This window comes from Canis lupus, chromosome 17, assembly GCF_011100685.1.
Source record: "Canis lupus familiaris isolate Mischka breed German Shepherd chromosome 17, alternate assembly UU_Cfam_GSD_1.0, whole genome shotgun sequence".
NCBI lineage: Eukaryota > Metazoa > Chordata > Mammalia > Carnivora > Canidae > Canis > Canis lupus.
Window position 1 is genome coordinate 7,372,985 of NC_049238.1, and position 21,876 is coordinate 7,394,860.

General features: G+C 49.4%; 1 protein-coding gene, 1 long non-coding RNA gene and 1 other non-coding gene across 3 annotated transcripts; 1 reads left to right on the forward strand and 2 right to left on the reverse strand.

The window, feature by feature from the left end:
* Positions 1–1,383: 1,383 nt before the first annotated feature.
* ODC1 (ornithine decarboxylase 1) lies at positions 1,384–9,153 on the reverse strand. Its single transcript, XM_038560768.1, has 12 exons — positions 8,995–9,153; positions 6,183–6,329; positions 5,964–6,097; positions 5,511–5,684; positions 5,143–5,315; positions 4,740–4,874; positions 4,541–4,622; positions 4,269–4,352; positions 3,164–3,326; positions 2,969–3,081; positions 2,664–2,878; positions 1,384–1,865 (listed from the first exon to the last, which is right to left on the reverse strand). Exons 3-12 carry the CDS (start codon positions 6,063–6,065, stop codon positions 1,721–1,723), a joined length of 1,386 nt encoding a protein of 461 aa, XP_038416696.1. The 5' UTR covers positions 6,066–6,097; positions 6,183–6,329; positions 8,995–9,153; the 3' UTR covers positions 1,384–1,720.
* Positions 7,459–7,591, reverse strand: LOC119864027. The gene has a single exon (XR_005372827.1). It is a non-coding gene; the product is annotated as a small nucleolar RNA SNORA42/SNORA80 family (small nucleolar RNA).
* Positions 9,154–9,945: 792 nt separating the features above from the next.
* Positions 9,946–19,347, forward strand: LOC111090485. The gene is made up of 3 exons (XR_005372071.1): positions 9,946–11,870; positions 12,425–12,520; positions 15,978–19,347. It is a non-coding gene; the product is annotated as an uncharacterized LOC111090485 (long non-coding RNA).
* Positions 19,348–21,876: the final 2,529 nt, after the last annotated feature.

Genomic DNA, 21,876 nt, shown 5'->3' on the forward strand with positions numbered 1-21,876 from the left:
GCATTCAGAGTGGAAAGGACCTCCCCCCATCTTCTTCTCCATCTAAGCTCCCTGCCTCTACTCCAAGCTCCCCTTCCCTTCCTGCTCAAGTAGGCCTCATTCGCCAACATGCAGCGTGGTGACTAGCTCCCGTCTCTCACCAATTCCTTTATTCTGAACATCCTGAGTAATGATAAAAGGACATGCTCAGAGAAGTGAGACAAACCGTCAGTTGCAGAGGTTTGTCCCTCCCCTTGGCCCCTGCTCCAGTCAAACCTGTTTTGTTTATAGCTCCTGAGAAACTGCGTTCACCTACGGCAAGGAAAACCGTATTCTCAGGTCTAGGAGGGGAGAGCGGACCTGGTGACGTGCCAGGCCCGAGTCTGGCTGAGCAGCCAAGGACGAGCTAATTCCGTGATCACAGCAATGCAGTCAGTCGTGCAATTCAGGTGTTGGGAGGGAAAGGTGGCTTAAGAAACGGCAGTCATTCCCCTCAGATTGTTTGGGAGTGAATACAGCACCAGCTGCAGGACTTGGCTCCATTTACTCCCCGAGGTGAAAGGAGCCACAGCATTCCCTCCCAGCTGGACTGTGTACAGGCTTCCCTGGCCCTGTACTGTAGCTGGTGACGCTTGGTGCCGCGCAGCAACAGGTGAGTAACCAGTGGCTTCCTAGAACCACATCCGGCTCTTGCATGGCCAGCCTTCCCCACATACAGCTACTGCAGGGATTTGACATTCTCATCTTCGGGGTTACACACAGTATGAGAGCCTGATGTCCTATTTTGGGGAGTGGGGTTAGGAGTTGAGTAAGGGAACGTAAAAGGCCAGTGGTCAAAGTCAAAGAAGGTAGAGAGCTACAACACAGGATAATTATTGTTGAATTTATTAAAATAAGTTGACTGCCAAATGTTGTACCACATTCCTAACTTGCAGCTATGCAACTTGTCCAGGAGAGAAGACAAGTGGGAAGGAACATCTGTCCTGCAGGCAGCGCTCAGGGGGGCTCCATGGGCCTTCCCTGGGCCCCAGCCCTGACACAAGGCAGTTAACAAATGGCCCTGAGCACTCCATCACAGCCACTTCTGTGTACACCCGGGGCGGGCTGAGCTGGGACAGCAGCACAGGGGTATGGCCTGTCTCCTCCTCGCTTTTCCTTCTACCTACATGTGGGCTAAATTCACTGTGCTCTGTGAGAATCCAAAGCAAACGCTGTACAAGACTCATGTACTTGAAATAAAAATGTTGACTAGGATGATGGCATTTTGATGGATTTTCAAAATATTGAAAACCACCAACTCCTAAGTCCTCTGGGATAATTTTCTCAGCCGGTGGGACAATCTCCACTTACAAAACACATTCAAGGTGAGCCGTTTGGAATGGACACACTAAAAATTCCCCAATGCCTAATTATTTCAAGATACTTTATTTTCAAAACAGGTCACAACACTAAGCTTTTGGCCCATTCTGCCAACATACAAGCTACAAACGCTTGCTCAGCAGCTGAGGGGCACTCCTTAGTAGCATGTTTGAAAATTGAATAAAAATCCATATAAAACAAATATTCAAATAGTTTCCATAGGAACACAGATAAGTGACCCCATCTCCTAGTCTTCCATACTGTTGCATTCATGCCAACCCTACTTACAGACATCTCAAAACTAGCAGTAATTAAGTTAAACGGTCCCCCCAAATCCCACAATTCAAGCTAAACTCGAAGTTAACAGCTACAGGAGTGGCACCTACACGTTAATGCTAGCTGAAGCACAGGCAGCGGGGGGACGTTTCATCCCGCTCTCCCAAGCACAGGACACTGGCAGAGTGCTGACGTCTTGCTCCTCTACTTCGGGCGGGAAGTCGTGGTTCTGGATCTGCTGCATCAGTTGCCTGAAGGACAGAAGTAGCATATTCAGAAACCCTGAGTCACCCCGTAACTGGGCAGCTTCACACAAGAATCACTTATTCATGAGCCTATTTACTTCCTTGGTTACTAGGTCATCAGGAAGCAACTCAATGTTTCTAAAGCAAGCCTTTCTTCAGGACCATCATTTCCGTCACAGGGAAACCACAAGTCACGTGCATTCATTAAACTATTCTACTTATATATAAATACACTAATTTTTTTTGAAATAATTATACCTTTGCAAAAATCTGAAACCAAATACAGATCAGTATTCCCAGAAGGATTTTCTTTCCATTTGTATTTTCTGAATTTGACAGCATATATTCTTTTTTTTTTTTTTTTGACAGCATATATTCTTAAGGCAGAAAGGAAACTATTTTTAAAAACGTGGTTAGTGTTTAAATCTATTTTTTTAAAATATTTTATTTATTTATTCATGAGAGACGCAGAGAGAGAAAGAGGTAAAGACACAGGAGGAAGGAGAAGCAGGCTACATGCAGGCAGCCCGATGTGGGACTCGATCCCGGGACTCCAGGACCACACCCTGGGCCAAAGGCAGGTGCCAAACCGTTGAGCCACCCAGGGATCCCCTAGTGTTTAAATCTAAACGAGACAATTTCCTTTTAAACCAGACAACAAAATAAATAAATAAATAAATAAATAAATAAATAAATAAATAAATAAACAAACAAACAAACAAACAAACAAACCAGACAACAGCCAGCAGAAACCTGAGGAAATCTGTTCTTATTAAACCATAAACATGTGTTGCCATCACTAACCATGTTGGCCCCGACATCACATAGTAGATAGTTGGCCTCTGGAATCCATTGAAAGTAGAAGCAGCAGCAACAGTGTAAGCACCCATGTTTTCAAAGAGCATCCAATCGCCCACGTGTATCTCCGGCAAGTCGCAGCGCTCAACAATGCGATCCAGACCATCACACGTGGGTCCCCATATGCTAGTGGAATAGTACTTCTCATCTGGTTTAGGTCTCTACATTCGAAGAGAGAGAAACATAACTAGTTACCCTTGTTATTATGACCACACATCTTAACTGCTGCATATGCTATGTTCAGAAGGTACCTTCTGCAGAAGGGGCTTCACGTGGGCATGATCATAGAGGATGCAATTAAATGATCCATACACTCCATCGTTCACGTAATACATAAAGGTTTGTTCACTCGACTCATCTTCATCTAGAAAGGCAGAGTAGTCTCTATTACCACTTTCTGTACCAACTTACAACTATGTGTGCAGTGATTCATCCTTTATACGTACCATCGGAACCTGTCTGTTCCTTTAAGACGAGTTTTTTGGCAATGATGTTAACTGCGAGCGTGAAGGCTGACGCAACGTAGTATCTGCCGGGCTCGGCTATGACCCTTACCCCCGAGTCAGCCGGGAAGTACTTGTCCAGGGCTGGGTTGATAACACTGGTGATCTACAAGAGTGAGACAGACAAGGACAGTCATTATCAGGGGGAACTAACAGCAAAGAGCAGAAACCAGTGCTGTGACAGGACAGGATAAAAAAACGTTGAAAGCAGCCACCAGCAGGGAGGTTTATTATCAAGCAACCACAGAAGAAAAACAAACCAGCATCTCCCTAAAAAAAACCCTGTGGTTTCACTTAGATTCCCCTCTGGATACCTCCCCTCCTTTGTAAGATGTTATGGGTAGGATTCTCCCCAACAATAAATCACCTCTTACTGAGATATCAAGGTACCAAGTACTTTAACCTATCAAACTCACACCAACAGGATAAAACTCTTAATTCTTGTCTATCTCACAAAATCTCAGTAAGAAGGTGATCTGTTTCATAAATTCAACCACCACATAAGGGTCCACTTCATGAGATATGAAGTATTTAACTTCGTAATTAAAATGTTTAAAGGAAAATACAGTATCTAGAAGAGCACACTTGGGGTAACGACATATGGTCCACACACTTTGCACAGCAACATTTCCTAAAGTAATCAACTGTTTTACACGATTGGGTGGGGGCAAGAGACTCATTTCAGTTTGGAATGCCAAAGCACACTAAAATACATAAAAAAAAAAAAAAAAAAAAGACTATTTATTCATGAGAGACACAGAGAGAGGCAGAGGGAGAAGCAGGCTCCCCGTGGGGAGCTCGACTTGGGACTCAATTGCCGGACCCTAGGATCACACCCTGAGTCAAAGGCAGACGCTCAAGCACTGAGCCACCCAGACATCCCAAAATACAATTTTAAATAACACAGAACTCACTGAAAATATCCTACCAAGACACTATTTCTAGGTTTGTACGATTTCTTTTGAAATTAGTTAAAACACTTAAGTTCTGAAATACTCCAAAATGGAACGTGCTAAAATAGCTGTTACAGTTTTTTGTTATAAATTACCTCTTCAAATTTAAGCTTTACATCCTCAGATCCAGGAAAGCCACCACCGATATCAAGCAGATACATGTTGAAACCGACCTCAGCCTAGAGTCAAGAAAATGAAGTCAATCGGGTACAGGCAGACTGATAACAAGTCATGAAAATGTATGCAACAAATGGGTTTAATCCTCTGGCATAAGGGATGACTTTTGCAAAAGGTTAATTCTAGAGCCGAGCCTAGTTACTGTCAGCCCTGGGCCTCCTCCCCAGCATGCTTGAGTTTATATACTCACTCCCATGTCAAAGACACAACGGGCATCAGAGATGGCTTGCACAAAGGTCTCAGGATCGGTACAGCCACTTCCCACGTGGAAGCTGGGGCAAAGAAAGGAGAATATGCTATTTTTGAAAATTACTACTTACAGCAGGAGAAAACTTGTAAAACATGCATTGTCTAGTATCTTAGCCTCTACGCCACCACCAAGATCTCACCTGACACCAATGACGTCAATATTTAGCTCTCTTGCCCGTTCCAAAAGAAGCCTACTGGTTTTGAGTGTGGCACCAAATTTAACACTGAGGCGACAGACTGCTTTGGAATCATCAGTGGCAATCCGCAAAACCAACCTAGAATCAGAAAAATGGTATTAAACTTCCCATGACAGAAGACCACTTAGAGCCATGGTTAAGATAAAAATCCGTGGCTCTGATACCCCATGGTTGGAATCCCACACAGTTTTATTTATCAAGAGGATTTAAGATTTTCTACTCTGCCCCTGACCCAGGACATTTTTACATTTTACTTAAAGCATAGGAATCTCAAAACTGAAAATCTGAATTTGACAATATGCAGGTCCCATATGTGACCCTGCCCTTAAATGGAGGAGTAACTCACTTTGCCTTTGGATGTGCCCTGGCAACTTTCATCAATTCAACTTCACTATCAAAAGTCATCATCTGGACTCCATTATTTGAAGCGTACTTAATCTGAGACACTTGTTTACAAGGATTTGCATAGATAATCCTCTCTGGAGGCACCCCGAGACTCTGTACCAATTGTATTTCAGTCTGAAAAAGATGAGAGTATATTATATATACATAGTTCATCAATGAAGGAAACCGAGTAACACTGGAGTTCACAGTCCCCCCCCCACCCTCAACTTTCATTACTATCTATTGCCGAAGAAACACAATTTTGATCTGCCCTGTTGGGAGCACCAGGGCCATTTCAGATCATTTTGGAGTCCTGCTGTTTTTGCTTACCTTGCTGGCACAGTCAAATCCTGTTCCGATGGCAGCAAGGGTCTTCACTATGGTTCTGCTATCATTGCATTTGACTGCATAAAAGGGGGTGACCCGAGGAAGAGCTTTTAACCATCTCAGATGTTTCTTTAGAATGTCTCCCAGGTCAGCAACATAGAAGGCATCCTTATCATCCTACAGCAAAAGTGGGTACAGGGAACTTGTTGGCTGCCTAATCTCACATCCCACAGGCAGCCTCAACTCTCATTCCCACCAGTCTCAACGGATCCTCAAGTTTTTAGCCTGGGCACGGACACAATGTCACTATCATATGGAATGATCCACAGCGAATAAATTCTGAATTCCCTAACCGTGTGAGTTCCATTACATTTCCTGAGGACCCCAATGAAGTTTCTCAGTCATCTGCCCAGCATTTTCAAAGCTGCATGGCCAGCATGGACTTAAGATACTTACAGAGGATGAAACTTCATTAATTTTTTGGTCCAGAATATCCTTGGCAGTAAAGCCTTCATCGAGGAAATGGCAGTCGAACTCTGCATTATTAAAGTTGTTCATGGTTTCTCGATGCTCCCCCAAAACTTAACAAACTGCAAATAGGATGGAGATATTTAGAAGCCATAGCCATACCCAGTACTTCGTAACAAAAACCTGCAAACTACCACGAATACTTACACAGAAAACTAGGAGATGGAATTTAAAGAAATTATTGCCAGTTTCTCACAAAAGCCAATTCTCTGGAATTCCAAGTCCCACTGAAAACACGTGTGTCCCTGGGGCCGCCGTGAAAATGTCCTGATCGGCAGAGAATTTGCTGTCCACCTTAGGAACATATCAAATTGAAAGATCAGGCACTGACTGCACATACACAGGAAGCAAGGCCACTTACACACACTCTGTAGATAGCTCACTCACTGGATTTGGGAATCCCATTATTCCAGGGATAGGTCACAGGATTCCATAAAGCTCTGCACTATCTAAAGACACCACAGGTTCAACGCTAAACTTTCTCAAGGTGACAGGCTAAAATCCCATTGTAGTACTTAAACACCGCAAAATAAGCATTTTAAATATTCATGCTAAAAAACCTATAGGAAGCATGTTTCAGGGGCACCTCGGTGGCTCAGTGGTTGAGCATCTGCCTTTCTGTCTTTGGCTCAGGTCGTAATCCCAGGTGCCTGGGATCAAGTCCCACAACAGGCTCCCCAAAGGCAGCCTGCTTCTCCCTCTGCCTCTTTCATAAACAAATAAAATCTTTAAAAAAAAAGAAAAGAAAAGAAAAAGAAAGCACATTTCAGAATCTTCACTTAGTTCTTTAAAACAGGAAATTTTTTTAATGGTCAGTTTGATTTCAGAGAAGCTTTAGCTCTTTAGAACCTTAAAGTATCATTTCAGTAATTCTGAAAGATGCCTTATAAACACCTTGCTATCTCCTGTTGTCACTAAGTCTTAAACGGAACAATCTTTAATGACTGATGGAAATGTCATGGAAATGTCTTAAGGCTAACCTTACTGAGCGCTCCTCAGTTCCTTAAGAATTTCACGAGCTAATTTTTATGCTATTTTATTTTCATGCCACGCATGTATTTTTCCAGAGAGTAATCACCACATCAACAAAATGTATACAGTTGTGGGATCTGATCAGAAATCAGCGTTCTTAAACCAGCGTGGCTGGGCGTCAAGTCAGTGATTCTGCAAATCTCATCTGTCCTTACCGGCACCCTGATCCTTGCTTAGCTAGGACAATAATCACATGGAAATGATTTTTGGCTAACTTTATGAATAACAAAAATAAAAAAGCAAACAGGAATTATGAATAAGCAAAAATAAAGCTTGTAACATTCTGAGCCACTGTCCTCGGTCTTTGTTACACGTGACGTTGGTAAATGAGTTATCTTAAAATTATTGATTTTATAACCTTTTTAATTTCTGTTAGGCAGGACTTTCTTTCCACTGTGCGACCCACTTCAGTGCCTGCAGCCTACGGCAGAGGCCAGGCAATGGTTCGGGGCCATGGTTTGCTCTGGCATGGGACACTATGAGAGGCCCAGGGGGACGAGCCTGCCATAAATCCAAACCCATGCGTGGTAGAATTGGTCTTTTGATGTTGTGTGACTTTTAAGACTTTAAAACTTTCTTTTAAATCTCTACACCCATCGCGGGGCTCGAACTTAGAGCCTCCTGATCAAGAGCCGCCTGCTCTCCCGCCTGAGCCAGCAGGGCGCCCCTAGTAGAACTTGTTTTAAGACTTGATCTAGTGTGACTTTCTGGCGCAGTTAACCTCCTGCGTTGCCTGAAGCACCTCTAGGGGAAGTCGAGAGACTAAAGGGACAGCAAACCCATCCTGTCTATATAATGAACACTTATCACAGGCTTGTGCAGTGACAGACCGGGATCGTTAGTTAGGGTCTTGTCAAATAGCTTTCAGGGCAGTGTTCAAGCTTAAACTTGGGCAGTTGTCACCACTTTGAAATAAATTGCTCTTAAGTACCTCTTAAAGCTTCATTTGAATAACTTGCAACACAGAGCCATTCCACTTTGTAGTGCCCTGTACAGCGAAGTTGACTTAAAAGTCAGGGCGGGTTAACCCAAGACAGCGCTCCTCTGCTACCAAATCCCTTCCTGCCAATTGCGAAGTATTTTGCCAGAGACAGGGACCAGCTTAAAAAAAAGTCACGAGGCAGCGAAATGATGCCCACTTTTAGCTTTAAATAAAGTCAACACATTCTGTCCTCCCCAAACATTTCTGAGAGGTTCTGCTTCCCACACTTACACCAATTATTGGGGGATCTCAAACGACCACAATACATTGTTTTTTTTTTTTGTTTTTTTTTGTTTTTTTTTTTTTGCAAACCCTTAAGGGCTGCCTCCTACGTGTAGGTCTGTTCTCCCGAACTGGGCTCTCAATAGTCTAGGCCTTTCTTAAACCTCTGAGTCCTGCAAAGATCCCTTCCCGGACCGTTCCGGGCCGCGGCTAGTGGAGAAGGCATTGCCACGGCTCCTGGACGGCCGTCATATAGCTCCGCTCGGGCGAACTTCTAGGTCGGGTCACGTCCTCTGCACGAGAACTGAGAGGGGCGAAGGTCCGCCTCACCGCAGCCCAAGTGGGCCGAGCGACGGGAGCCCGAGACCCGCACGGGCCCGCTCCCACCTCTCCTGCACCTGCTGCCGCGCGAGTCTTAAAGAAGAAGAATAGCGGTTGAGGAAACCGCGGGCCTGCCCGGCAGCTTCCGGCTCCGAGCACCCCTGACGTGGTTCGGAAGCGGGAGCCGCGGTCCCCTCCGGCCGCCGGGCGCTCGCGGGGCCGGGGCTCGGCTCCCCGCTTCCGGGGGGACAGCAGGCCCCGCAGGGTCGGCAGCCGCGGCCGGCGCCGGGACCACGTGTCCCCCGCGGCCCCGGGGTCCTCCCGGCCTGCGGCGCGGCGCGGCGCGCGGGGACACGTGGCCGGCCCCGTCCCTGCCTCCCCCGCCCGGACGCGCCCCCTCACCTCAGAGCGCGCGGGCGCCGCGGGCCAGTCCCATGGAGATGCCGCCGCCGAGCGCGCAGGACCGCCGGCCGCCCCGCCGCCCCCGTCCCCCGTCCGCCGGCCGCCCGCCGCCTCGCTCCCTCCCGCGGAGGACCGCCGGCCCGAGGTGGCGCCGGAGCTCTGGCTGAGGGGCGGCGGCGGCGGACGCTGAGGGACTGACAAAGCCGCCGGGCCGGCGCTCCGCTACTTATAGCGCCGCGCGTGTCGTCATGGAGACGCACCAGCTCAAACCAGCCGCGATCGGTTCCGTCCGGGCGTCCTCCGAGGAAGGGGGCGGAGCGCGGCGGCGGCGGCCAACCCGCGGCCGGACGGAGGGGCGGGGGGGCGCGGGCGACCCGACGTCAGCGCCTCCCGGCGCCCCTCGGCCCGGCCCCCGCCGCGGCCTTGCGCACGCGCACGACGCCGCAGGGCTCCCCGGCGGCCTCGCGCCCTTCCCGGCCCCGCGGCGGGCCGCGCACGCGCACGCGCACGACGCCGCAGGTCCCCGGCCCTCGGCGCCATCCGCCGGCCGCGCGCGCGGAGGACCTCGGCCTCGGGGCGGGAGCGGCCGCCGCACGACCGCGGAGCCCGCGGCGGACCGATGCCCGGCGTCCGCGCCCGCGCCGGGCAGCACTGTGCCCCCGCCCGGCTGTAAATGCCTCGTGCCCGGGGGCAGGGGCAGGGGACCGCGGGGCCCCGAGGTCCACGTGGACCCCGCCAGGTGGACTCCGGCCCCGCCGTCCCCGGGACGGGACCTGCCCCATCCGGCCCCGCCCCCCCCGCCCGGGCGCAGACCCACGGAGGGGCAGGTGCGCGCGTGCTGAGGGTCACCTGGCAGGTGGTGGGCGCCTGGCCCGGTCAGCTGTGCCCCGACCCCGACCCGTGGCAGGCGGCCACGCGAGGCCGCGCGCGGCGTTAAGCCGGAGACTTGTCTCAGGGCCTCGGGGAAGGACGTGGAGGGGCTGCAAGCCAGCGAACCCCTCCGCTGCCCCTACCCACGGGTCGCCAGTGCAGCCGTCTCCGAGGGCGGCTGCCATTGCCTCGCTTTGAGGGCACAATGAATACATAAAAAACCCCAAACCCTGGGAAATCTGCTGTCCCTTAGAGCGTGAACCCTCTGGTGCAGGGGGGAACCTCTTTGGGGAGCGGGCACCCGCCGCTGGCCCCAGGGAGGGGAGAAGGAATGTGGGGGGCTTCCCTGTCTTTCATTTTACCATTCTTCCCCTTGAAGGCGAAATGCAACACTCAACGTCCCACCCTAGAGTGTGGGGTGTGACCTACCTGAGGGCCACCTGTGAGGATGTAAAGGACGGGTAAAGCTGGCCCAGGTGGGGCGGTTGGTGCAGAGGGGCTGCGGAGGAGCTCGGCGCTCTCCCCTGTCCCTGGTGCCCACTTGCTGTGTGATCTTGGGTCAATGACCTCCCTTTTCTGGGCCTCGGAAGAGGTTTGACTAGATGACCCAAGGATCTTTGCAGAGGCAAAAAGCCTGTGAGGTTTGAAAAGTTTCCCTTGCAGTGTCCCCCCAGGCCTAGGGCATACCTTGTTCAACTTTATTTTTACGTAGTCCTTGAGCAGCTACTGGGTGGGTGCCAGGCACCACTGGACTAGGGACAAGAGAAAGGGAGTTATCTCCACCCTATGGAGGATGAGATTAAGAACCCATCACAGGGATCCCTGGGTGGCGCAGTGGTTTAGCGCCTGCCTTTGGCCCAGGGCGTGATCCTGGAGACCCGGGATCGAATCCCACGTCGGGCTCCCGGTGCATGGAGCCTGCTTCTCCCTCTGCCTGTGTCTCTGCCTCTCTCTCTCTGTGACTATCATAAATGAATAAAAATTAAGAAAAAGAGAACCCATCAGAGAATGTTACAGCCCAGACACTAAATGGGACAAGCTCTAGAATCATGGTGAACACAAGGATTTGTCCCCCCCTCTCTGTGAAGAAACATTTTGTCCCAATGACAGAGTTTTTCCCACATTCCAGAAGTCTCCCCTGTCCAGCACTACGGCCAAACAGGGATCAGTGCCCACACCCCCAGTTCTCCTTGGCATGTCAATCAGCCAGTCACTGCGAGACGAACACTGTCCCGGCTCTGCAGCCTCCTCCAGGCAGTGGGGATGGGATGTCTCCACACATGGGATCCTGGTAGCAGCCTGGCATGGGGGGGTGGGGAGGACAGTCAGCCCCCATCTTGCCAGCAGCTTACTGCCATGTGAGTGTGACCTGGCCGCCTCCCTGACTCTCTGGGCTTCTCTTTCTCCAACCATTAAGGGAAAGTTTAGGGCCAGATCTAGGATCCCGTTTCAGCTCAGTTGTGTGATTATATTTTAGATTTAGAGGTATTAACTGAAATTAGAAGCAATGTCTTGATGGAGGAAGCCAGATAGTCTGTCCCTCTGTTGTACCTACGTGCTGCTCACACCCAGGTCACCCATATATGCTGCCTCTCCTGCTAGCCCACACTAAACATGCAAACTCCTGCCCACATGCCGTACTTTCCTCTGGGGAGGCCACGTCTTGCCCCGATGATCCATCTGACCCAGTTAGAGAAACAGAAGCAAGAGAAGGAGGCAGTGCTGCTTCCTTGAGTACTGGCCCAGCTGGCTACAGGGAAGCTCTTGGACAGAGGCCCTTGGCCTTGGGTCTGGGAGTTAGCAGGGCCTGAGTCATTAAACCCAGCTCCTAACCTGGATTTGAGAAGATAAATCGGTGATGACTAAACCTGGCCTTATTCATATGCATGGCACTAATGTCTTTCTGCATGTTTTCGGTAGACTCTGTCGTCTCTGGTACTATTTCTTTCCTTGGAGAGAAGCAACAGATCCTTGTAAACTACGTGGTGGCTCCACCTAACGCGGAGGTGAGATTTTTGTGTTTGGTGCAGAAAAGGTAATGGCAGCAAACAAATACGTCAAAAGCCACATTGGATGTGCCAGTAAGAGCTGTACCCTTAGTCATCCCACCTAAGTTCGGGGACCAACTCCCGTTTTTTTTTAGCTACCCTCACCACCAAGCTCATTCTGGAGCCCTGGGCTTCCCTTCCCCTCACTGGGTCTCAGCTCTTTGTGTAAAGCGCTCTCTGGCTAGATCAGAATCCAGAAACATGCAAGCTCTTGCTCTCTGATCTTCTGAGAATCTCTAACTCCCCCTTTACAATGAGGCTTATGGATAAATCTGTTGTATATGTTTTTTGAACCAAAAATGAGAACACGTCTGAAGAAGGAGCTGCTCACACGAAAGGGTTTATAAAGGTATATATAAAGACAAATTTAAGGAGGCATCTTTATGGGAAATAATTAAATAACATCAAGGAGAACACTCAGCAAACATTTACATATCCATGTAGTGATTGCTGGAACGTTAGGCATTGAGGGCTTCCTGGAAAATGAGTCTGTGTTCTGTCCGCATGTGCAGGGTCATCTGCTACTGCGCCGAGTTTCTTCCCAGAAACACAGAGTTGACTATGGAGTGAGGCTCACAGCATCCAGTTCCATGAGGACTTGGGAGACGGTAAGGCCTGTCCTTACAGGGCGCCATAACTCAGGCCACCTGGGAAGCAGCCATGGGACACTCTAGTCACATGTGGATGTTGGACCAGAAATAGTGCTCTGAAGCTCCATCACTCACCAGCAGGCTAGCCTTGCCCTTGAATTGCTTGAGGTGTTTCCAAAAATCCAATCCGCCCTCCAAGGTGGAACGTGTGCCATCTTTGCCAATATCCAAATGATGTGCCCCGGGCACAGACAGCTTCCGGGAGGCCCTCCTTGCTCTGAGCAACACAGGCATCATCAGAGAAAGGGAGCACCTCCAAATGCCTCTGTTGGAAGCTAAAGACACCCATGTGGAAGTCCCAGGACGTTTGTTTTATAAAGTGTTGTATCACTGCCCCACCTTGCCCCCGCCCTGGTGTGGCTCCCTGGGAAGTTGCTGGCACAAAGGCCATCTGGCCGGAAGTGGGCTAGCCCTCCCCGCCCCCAGAGCCCAACAGCGCCCCCTATGGCAGGTCGGTGGCCACACGGTACATTGCGGAGAAAAGGTGGCTCCTGTCCAGATGTTAGGAGCAGGAGTTCATCTGACTGGCAAATTGAGGTCAGCAATGCTTTGCCCCTCACAGTCTGCCTTCTGAGCAGCCTGAAGACAGAGTCCCGGGATGCGTGTGCTGAGCCCGCATTCCCATAGGCCCCCTCCCACCCATGTGGGCTGACAGCAGGACACAAGTTTTCAGATCTGACCATTTCACTCGTTTATTTAAAACTCTTCACTGGTGGCCTTTGGCCCAGAAGGGAAAGTCTGAATGCCTCAGCCTGGCACGCAGGACCTTCGGAGGTTTGCTCACTTTCCCAGTCTCCTCTCCTGCGCTGGGCTGTGCTCCAGCTGTCCTCAACTGCTTGGTTCTGTGGACTCTGCCCGCCTGTCATCACAGCATGCATCACACAGTATGGGCACCTTGGGTCTTGTCCCCTCCCCCTTCCCACTCCCTTTGAAGTCAGGACCACAATTTACTTATCTCCATACGTCCAGGTTCTAGTACCTGGCATGCGGAAGTCACTCAACATTGTTAGGTTGGAATGAGGGCTGCCCTGAGAAATCTGTGACTTGTGGTTACACGACAGATTAGCTCATTAGAATTTCTCCCTATGTGCCGTCAAAAATTGGAGGAAGAGAAGATTCTGAATATTCTTCCTTCGGGCATTCATTCATTCATTCATTATGTGTTGTTGTTGTTTTTAAAGATTTTATTTATTCATGAGAGACACAGACACAGACAGAGGGAGAAGCAGGCTCCATGCAGGAAGCCTGATGCGGGACTCGATCCTGGAACTCCAGGATCATGCCCTGGACGGAAGGCAGATGCTAAACCACTGAGCCACCCAGGGATCCCCAGCCACCCAGGGATCCCCTCAATATGTGTTTTTCTGGAGTGTCTCCTACATGCAGTTGATGTGCTGGGTGAGGGAGGATCCACGAGCTGCAGCTCTGGGCTGGGTTCTTGGTCACCTTGGCACACTTGCTAAGGGCCTGGCCTTACCCACTGCCTTTTTTGATTTTTTCCTAGGCTTCAGGTGACTGCCTCTGACCGCACATGTTGTAGAACCTGTGCTGGGTTTTGCCACTGGCCTACTTCTTGCTGGAGTTCCACCATAGAGGGGCCCCACCTCTGGGAAGCCCCAGAGCCCACAGAGTTCTTCCTCTCATGCCAGGAAATAGCATGTGGAGGGGCCTTAAAAGCATGTACTCTGCCTGGCGTTGGTGTGAGCTCCACATTCCGGCCAAGTCAGACTCAGGACTGAAGGGCCAACAGTATCGTGCTGGGCTGAGCCATTGGGTCCGTAGGCATAAAGCAATGGGTGTCTGGGCTTATCAGGAGAACCTATAGGAGCATCTCAAGGGGTTTCATGTTCTCTCCTTTCAAACAATCTGTGAAACCTTATTCTAGGCCAGGCCCCCTCTAGCTGCCAAAGAGGAGATGGGTCAAGGAGGTCTCTGTCCTCAAGGAGCATGCAGTCAGAGAGGGAGGCCAGCTCCCAGGCTTGCGCTATGTATGTCTGGCCACCAGGACAGTGACCACACAGGGTACCACCAGGGGGGCCCAAGGACAAAGGCATAGGAAGGCTCTGGGTAATAGAAACAGAAACATGGGCTTGGAAAGTCTCACCCAGGGCTGGGCTGAGCTGGGGAGGGGCCGAGGGCACCCATGATAAGGGCTCGTAGAGAGGTAACCATCCATGTAGCTGGCTTCACTCGGGTAGAGAGAGAACTGAGGGCTACATGAAGGGACTCACTCTGGGGGCAGCCTCTGACCCCCAGGGGCCCTCTCCTTTGTTGTGTAGACAGATCAGCACTGACCTCCATCTGCATTTCCCATCAGCCCAATCAGATCCTTGCTGACAACAGGACCCAGGGATCTCGAAGGGCGAAGGGCGGGCAGAGGGGCTAGCCACCATAGGCAGGTATTAAACACTCCCCTGTGACGGGCCATGCCCTGTAGCAGGGCCCCAGCCCGCAGTTCAGCAGGGTGCATTCAACATGGGAACTAGTTACAGAAATAACAGAATATCTAACAGCTGCACAAAGCTCCTCCCACCCATAGGGCTCGACATAAAAGGGAGGAAGGGCCCCCAGCAGAGCTGTGGCCACCTGGGGGCTGTTCAGAGACACAGTGACCAGAGGGGCCTGGAACCACCGAGAGAAAGCAGCCAATGCCAGGGACGCTGCTCAAAGCAGAGAGACAGGAAGAAAAGGACCCAGCTTCTCCCTTCCTCCATTCTCTTACTAGGGCCTCCTAGTTGGCAAGAGAGCTGGCAAGCGATTTTTGGAGCTCAGCCCCCCATCTCCATCCACCCAAGAAACAGAGCCTGGCCCTGATGGGATCGGGCGACGGGTGTGAGACCAAGCAGGCTAATGACAGGCATAGTTCCTTTTCCAAAGGGTATCTTCCTTTGGAAGGATAAATAAAATCTTCCTGCCTACTTGAAGGATGCTTCCTAAGAAGAGTTCCAGTAAGCCCAGTATCACGCTTCCTATTGGCTTCAGCAACGGGAAAGTAATCCTGTCACATACCAAGAAGTCTCAAGGAAGGGAGGCTCCAGCTTCATTCATTGAGAAATTTAGGAACAACACCAAAGACCCAAGTCCTGTTTGGTTTCTCACTTCCATGCTCAGAGTGAGGACCCAGCTCCCTTCATGGTTCTCAACAGCTGCCCTGGTTCCAGGCATCAGACACAGATAAAGCAAAGGCTCGTGGAAAGAGGGAAAGGGCATCGCTTCCTCCATCTCTCTTCTGCCAAGAAACAACTCTCCCCAGTATACTTCCCTTCCTGTCTTGTTGGGTGGAATGGTCATCATATCCTCTTACCTTCTCAATCTCTAGGAGGGAGGGAGGGTGGGATCTCCCTGGTTGACTTAAACTGATTTCTATTCACCCACTAGCACTAGAAATGCGTCTCTTATCTGCTGCCTCTTGCAGGGCACACCCGAAAATGCTGTCTGGGTTGGAGCCACCTGAAGGACCTGGGTCTGGAGGAAGCCAGAAGTCCCAGGAAGAGCCCAGCTGGGAGCTGAGCTGGGAAGAGTTAGAACCAGCTGGACAAGAAAAAAGAGAAGCGACACAGATTGTATTTTTTTACAAAGGCAGCGGCTCCAATGTGTCAGCCCCCTCTTCAAGAGTGAAGTGGAATCTGGGCTGCCTTGCGGCTTGTTTAAACCTACAGAATGTGGCAAAGGCAGGGCAGCTGGAAGCTTCCACCTCGCGAGCTGGGATGCTAGCCTTTGGAGCCCTGGGTCACCTTGAAAGGTGGGAAGCTGTCTGGAGGCCACCACGCTGGGGGAACCCCAGGCCAGGTGAAGGGCCCACGTATAGGTGCTCTGCTCACAGCCAAGCTGAGCTCCCAGTGAGCGGATAGCCGATGCCAACACATACAATCCAGCCCCAAGCCAGGGAGTCACTCGGCCGCCACCTCTTCCCCACTGAGGACCCAGACATCGTAGAGCAAAGACAAACCTGGCCCTACCGTCCATGACCCACCAAATCTGCACATGTAATAGATGGTTGTGTTACCCCCAGCAAAGTTTGGGGGTAAAGCCCCCATAGCCATATAAAACTGAAACAGACAGCTATAATATTCTTACAAAAAAATTCTGAGTGGGGTGCCTGGGTGGTTCCATTGGTTAAGTGTCTGACTCTTGGTTTTGGCTCAGGTAATGATCTCAGGGGTCATGGGATCGAGCCCCGTGTCAGGCTCTGGGCTCAGCAAGGAATCTACTTGAGATTCTCTCTCTCCCTCTGCCCTTCCCTCAACTGATCCACTCTCCGCCCTGCCCTCCATCTAAAATAAATAAATCTTTTTAAAAAAATATTTGGAGCTGGGTGGGCCTGCATACCCTGGTGAGCAGCTCTCTCTGGAAGGACCCAGCTGGAGGTCTAGCACAGGAGGCACAGAGTGCGCCCTGGTGACAGTGCACGCATGAGAATCCCAGCCCTCTCTGGCAAGTCAGTTCATTACCTTGAATCTCAGTCTTTTCATCTCTAAATGGGGAAAATAATAGAAGTCGTGTCTTGGGGTTGCCACGGAGATTAAATGAGATGATTTATGCACAACACCTATCTACTGAGTTTGACACCTGAAATGGAAAACTTTTTAACACCCTCCTCCTTGATACAACAAAGTTGTTTTCTGCTAATAATGTCTGTAAAAACCAGCAGCAATTATTACTTTCTTTATTTGTTCTCTAGGTTTAAAACAACAAAAAAATCGTTTTAAAAAAATCGTTTTAAAAGAAGAAACTTCAATTCTACAGGTATTATTCAAATGAAATTAAATGTTTCACGTATGAACTAAAATCCGTACCCACAGGACACAAGTATCACATCGTGCAGTTGGCACCTCCACCGCTTACACTTTCCACAAGGAAAATACAAGTAGAATGATAGAATTGAAATAATTCAAGCTCTGTTCCTTTGCATTCACAACGTTGTGACATTGTTATTTCAAATCTGTCAGGGGAGCTGGAGACATGAATTGTTCCGGAGCTGAGCTCAAAGGCAGGGATGTTCACTGTCAAAAGCAGCAAAGTCCTGGGCGATCGGGGACCGGCTGGTTAGCCTCCAGGAGGATTGCAAACCACGAGAAACTGAACAAACACAATGCAGTCACGTCTGTGTGCATCAGGGGCCAACTATAGAACAGAGAATTTTCCAAATGAACCTAGGTGCAGAATAGGACGTTTACGATCGGGCAAGCAATGAAAATGTGAACGTATTCTTAAAACTCAATTGTAACCGTGGTGATTGTTTAGAACAAAGGAGTTTTTTCAAGGAGGAGTATTTCATCTGTGACTTCGGATAGAATTGATGGGCCCAGGGACAACGACAAACAAGGCAGCTTTTGGTCCATTTCATTATTATTTTCAAATTGCCTACAGACATTGCAGGTCCCTACTGCCTGTACCGGGGAGGAGGGGGAGCGGGCAGGTGCTCGGTTGTCCGTCCCGTCTGAAACCACAGCTCCCGGTGAGCAGACACTTTAGTTCACATTACAGCTGCCCCTGGGCTCTTGGGGAAAGTCTTTCCTGCATCTGTGAGTGGGGGCATCTAGCTGTTATTTGGTAGGGTGGTTGGACGTAGGAATCTGTGAGGTTGTTGGTTACTGAATTATTCCATAGATCATAAGGTGCCTGCCTGGCTCTGGCCCTGACATTTGAGAGGGGCTCAACCACCAGCAGTTGAGAACTCTCATATCTGCTTCCATGTCTACCCCAGCCAGTTCCCGTCCCAGAATGCCTTACTCTTAGATCTTTCCTGATTGCAATTTGCCTCATCTCAAATCAGTGCAACCCCAGGAACTACATTCCTGCAGGTCTGTTTACCTCTGCCCTTCTCCCGGGTCCCTTGGCCGTATCCGGTCTTGTCTGGTCTTTGCTGCTTTGACAAGGCAGGGTATTAGCATTCAGGTGCATTTGCTGGCCTGTCACCCCACGGAATCGCATGTTTCCTGGACGATGAGGCCATGTTTTCCCTTTGCTGCCTCCCTTTAGAAACCAAACACCCACAGTCCCTGATAAGGTCCTCGCTTCTGATGTTTGAGGTCACATTCCATACAGACTCTTGGTGCTGATTTTAGGGTAGATATGTGGTCCCAGATGACGTGTCAGGTGGATGTAAATCCTGGTTTGCCTGGGACAGTCAGCTCTGGTTTATGCTGTTGTTCCCACATAATGAGTGATTGTGTTCCCTTCTCTCGTGTCCTGGTTTGGCTGAGAAGTCTCATTGTCCCCTCCCTCTAGGTGATCCTCGCCTTGTCTCCCTAGTCTTCTCATGACCTCATGGGCACTCACCTCCTCCTTCACTGTCTCTCTCCAGAATGCACCTGCCATTTCTGGGATTCTGGGAGTTCGACTGCCAATGACCTTTCAGACGGGTCTGAGCCAGCGGCCTGGGCACTGTTACTGCTTTAAGCCAAAAGCAGTGCTTGGAGATTGAAAGCAAGATGAGAGCAGGAGGAGGGGAGAGCCATGGGCAGATTCCCTCTGCCTGGGACGCTCACAAATGAACCTGTTTGGGCTGCGGGTGTGACCGTGGCTCTCTCGTACAGCCAGGAGTAAAATCGGTATCACACTTACTAAGCACAATCCCATAGTAAGGATGAGAAGCCTTAAACATGTTGCACCTTTCATCTAGCAAACCCACTTGTAGGGCTTTATCTAGCCACAGATATACTCTAAAAAGCAGGTGACGTTTTAGTCACAAAGGTATTCATGAAAAATGTCATTTATAATTTTAAAAATTGGAAACACTTCAATTATCCAACATGAGGGGCACCTGGGTGGCTCAGTGGTTGAGCATCTGCGTTCGGCCCAGGTCATGATCCCGGGGTCCTGGGATCGAGTCCCACATCGGGCTCCCCGCAGGGAGCCTGCTTCTCCCTCTGCCTGTGTCTCTGCCTCTCCTTCTGTGTCTCTCATGATTAAATAAATAAAATCTTAAAAAATATATATCCAACATTAGTGGAAGGGTGATAAAATTATGCTGTGGCTGTAGATAAAACAGTACTCAGTCTTTATGAATGTTTTTAATGACTTGGAGAAATGTGCTATGTGATAAAGTGAGAACAGCTCCATAAAACTGTGTATCTGGTATGAATTATTTTTCATTTTTCATTGTGGCACAAAATGTAGCTCCTAAAGCCTACTATTGTAACCATTGTTAAGTGCGCAATCCAGCGGCATTAAGTACATTCACAAGGTTGTGTGACCATCACTATTCTCCATTTCCAGAACTTTTTCGCCATCTACCATTCACCAAAACAATCACTGTATATAAATACATATGAATAGATGGAATTTTTATTCTTTTTTTATGCTATTCTATATTATCTTTTTTTTTTTTTTTTAAGAAAGAGGAAGTGTGTGCAAGGAGGGGAGGAGGAGAGACAGAGACTCCCAAGCAGGCTCCATGCCCAGGGAGAACCCCACTCGAGGCTTAATCTCACCGCCCGGAATTCACGCCCTGAGCCAGAATCAAGAGTCAGACGCTTCACCGACTGAGCCACCCAGGCGCCCCTATATTATCAAACTTTTAATTAACAGGCTAATTACTTTGTTGATTTAAAACATATTTCAAATGCTTTCTAATGGGAGCAATGCCATCTTCATCTTCAAAATAGCATGTGAGCGCTGCCTACAGTACTCTGGAACCATTTTTGCCACAGTGAAATTTATCAAGAGAGTAAAGAATTGTGAGTTTAGATTTCCTTCGTCATGTTTGGGACATGTGCACATATGTTAGCATGGTTGCCTGTTTAACTTGTGTTTTCCCCACCAGACTGAGCCCAGAGAGGGGGCTTGGGGTCTGTCTCATTGCCAGGTTCCAGTGTGGTACGCAGGGTAGGGTTTTAGTGGATGCCCCTTAAAAGAAGGATACTGGAAATTTTATGTCCATTTTAGGCATGGAAGTAAGGGGGTATTTTTCCTTTTTAAATCAGAAGTCCTCTACTGTGTGACCCTCTTATAGTTCAGTGGATCCATTCAGTGTACAAATATTCATTGAGCGCTTTGTGTAGCACGGCCCATTCTCAACACCTGGACACTATAAATTTAGGCTCATGTCTTGAATTTCCAGCTGAATTCGATCACTTAAAAGATCATAGAGATGTTCGCCGTTTTGTTTTCTCTTTTCTGACGATGCTGAGGATTTCTGAGTTATCTCATGCCAATTTGTACCAGAGAGACAGCTATTTCCTCTATCTCCACCCTCTCCAGAGCACCTGTGCCTTCCATACAGCCTTGGAAGAAATCTACCCTCGGGCTCAAGCGATTGATACCTGACCCAAACCTGCCGGGCCAGATTCCCTCTGCCCAGAGTGTTGACACGAGTGCTGGTGCAACGGAGCTAGAAGGCCTGGAGTCTGATCAGCCAGGATCAACTGTGCACAGGCTGCTGAGGAAACTGCAGGAGTCTCTGTGCACAGAGCAACAACCCTGTGGGGGGAAGGCAGGGCAAAGGGAACTCAGGAGGGAGACAGGGTTGTCTCGGGCTAGCAGGGGGCCACTGCCAGCCCTGTGGGGCAGAGCTGCCTCCCTCAGATCTCATGTGATTTCCCGGACTCCTTAGAATAAATTTCCCTTTGCTTCATCAAGGTCGATTTGGCTTCTTGAAAGTGACCATGTCCTAGGGATAAACAGGAACATTTTCTTGGAAGATCATGATTTGATTTATAACCATCTCTCCATAGTTACATTTCTAGGACCAAAAATGCAGGCGAAGTGCAAAGTAAGAGACTGCCTGTAATTCGTTTGTGTCCCCACCACGTGAGGTCTACACAAGAATTCATTCTGGGCAGAACTGATCCAGCACCATGATGTAGCTGGTGGATTTCTCCCCGGAGGATGATGTCATTGTCCCCGGGTCTAGATTTCCTGACCACATCTTGACTTACAGACTTTCTCACGTGCTCCTATGATATGGGCCTTCCTGAGTGGCTCCCGGGGTCTATAATGATACGCTCTTTGCACTCCCTCCTGCCAATGGCACTCACTTTCTACGTCTGTACCATCCATTGTGTGATGATGGCTGTGTTGGCTATTTCTGCTGTCCAGTATGGCGAGCCGCTAGCCACGTGCGGCTCTTGAAATGTGGCTGGAGTGACTGTGAAATCAAATTTATTTATTTATTTAAAGTTTTTATTTATTTATTCATGAGAGACACACAGAGAGAGGCAGAGAGACAGGCAGAGGGAGAAGCAGGCTCCCTGCAGGGAGCCCGATGTGAGAATTGATCCCAGGACCCCGGGATCATGCCCTCAGCCAAAGGCAGATGCTCAAGCACTGAGCCCCCCAGGCATCCCAAGAAATCAAATTTATAATTATAT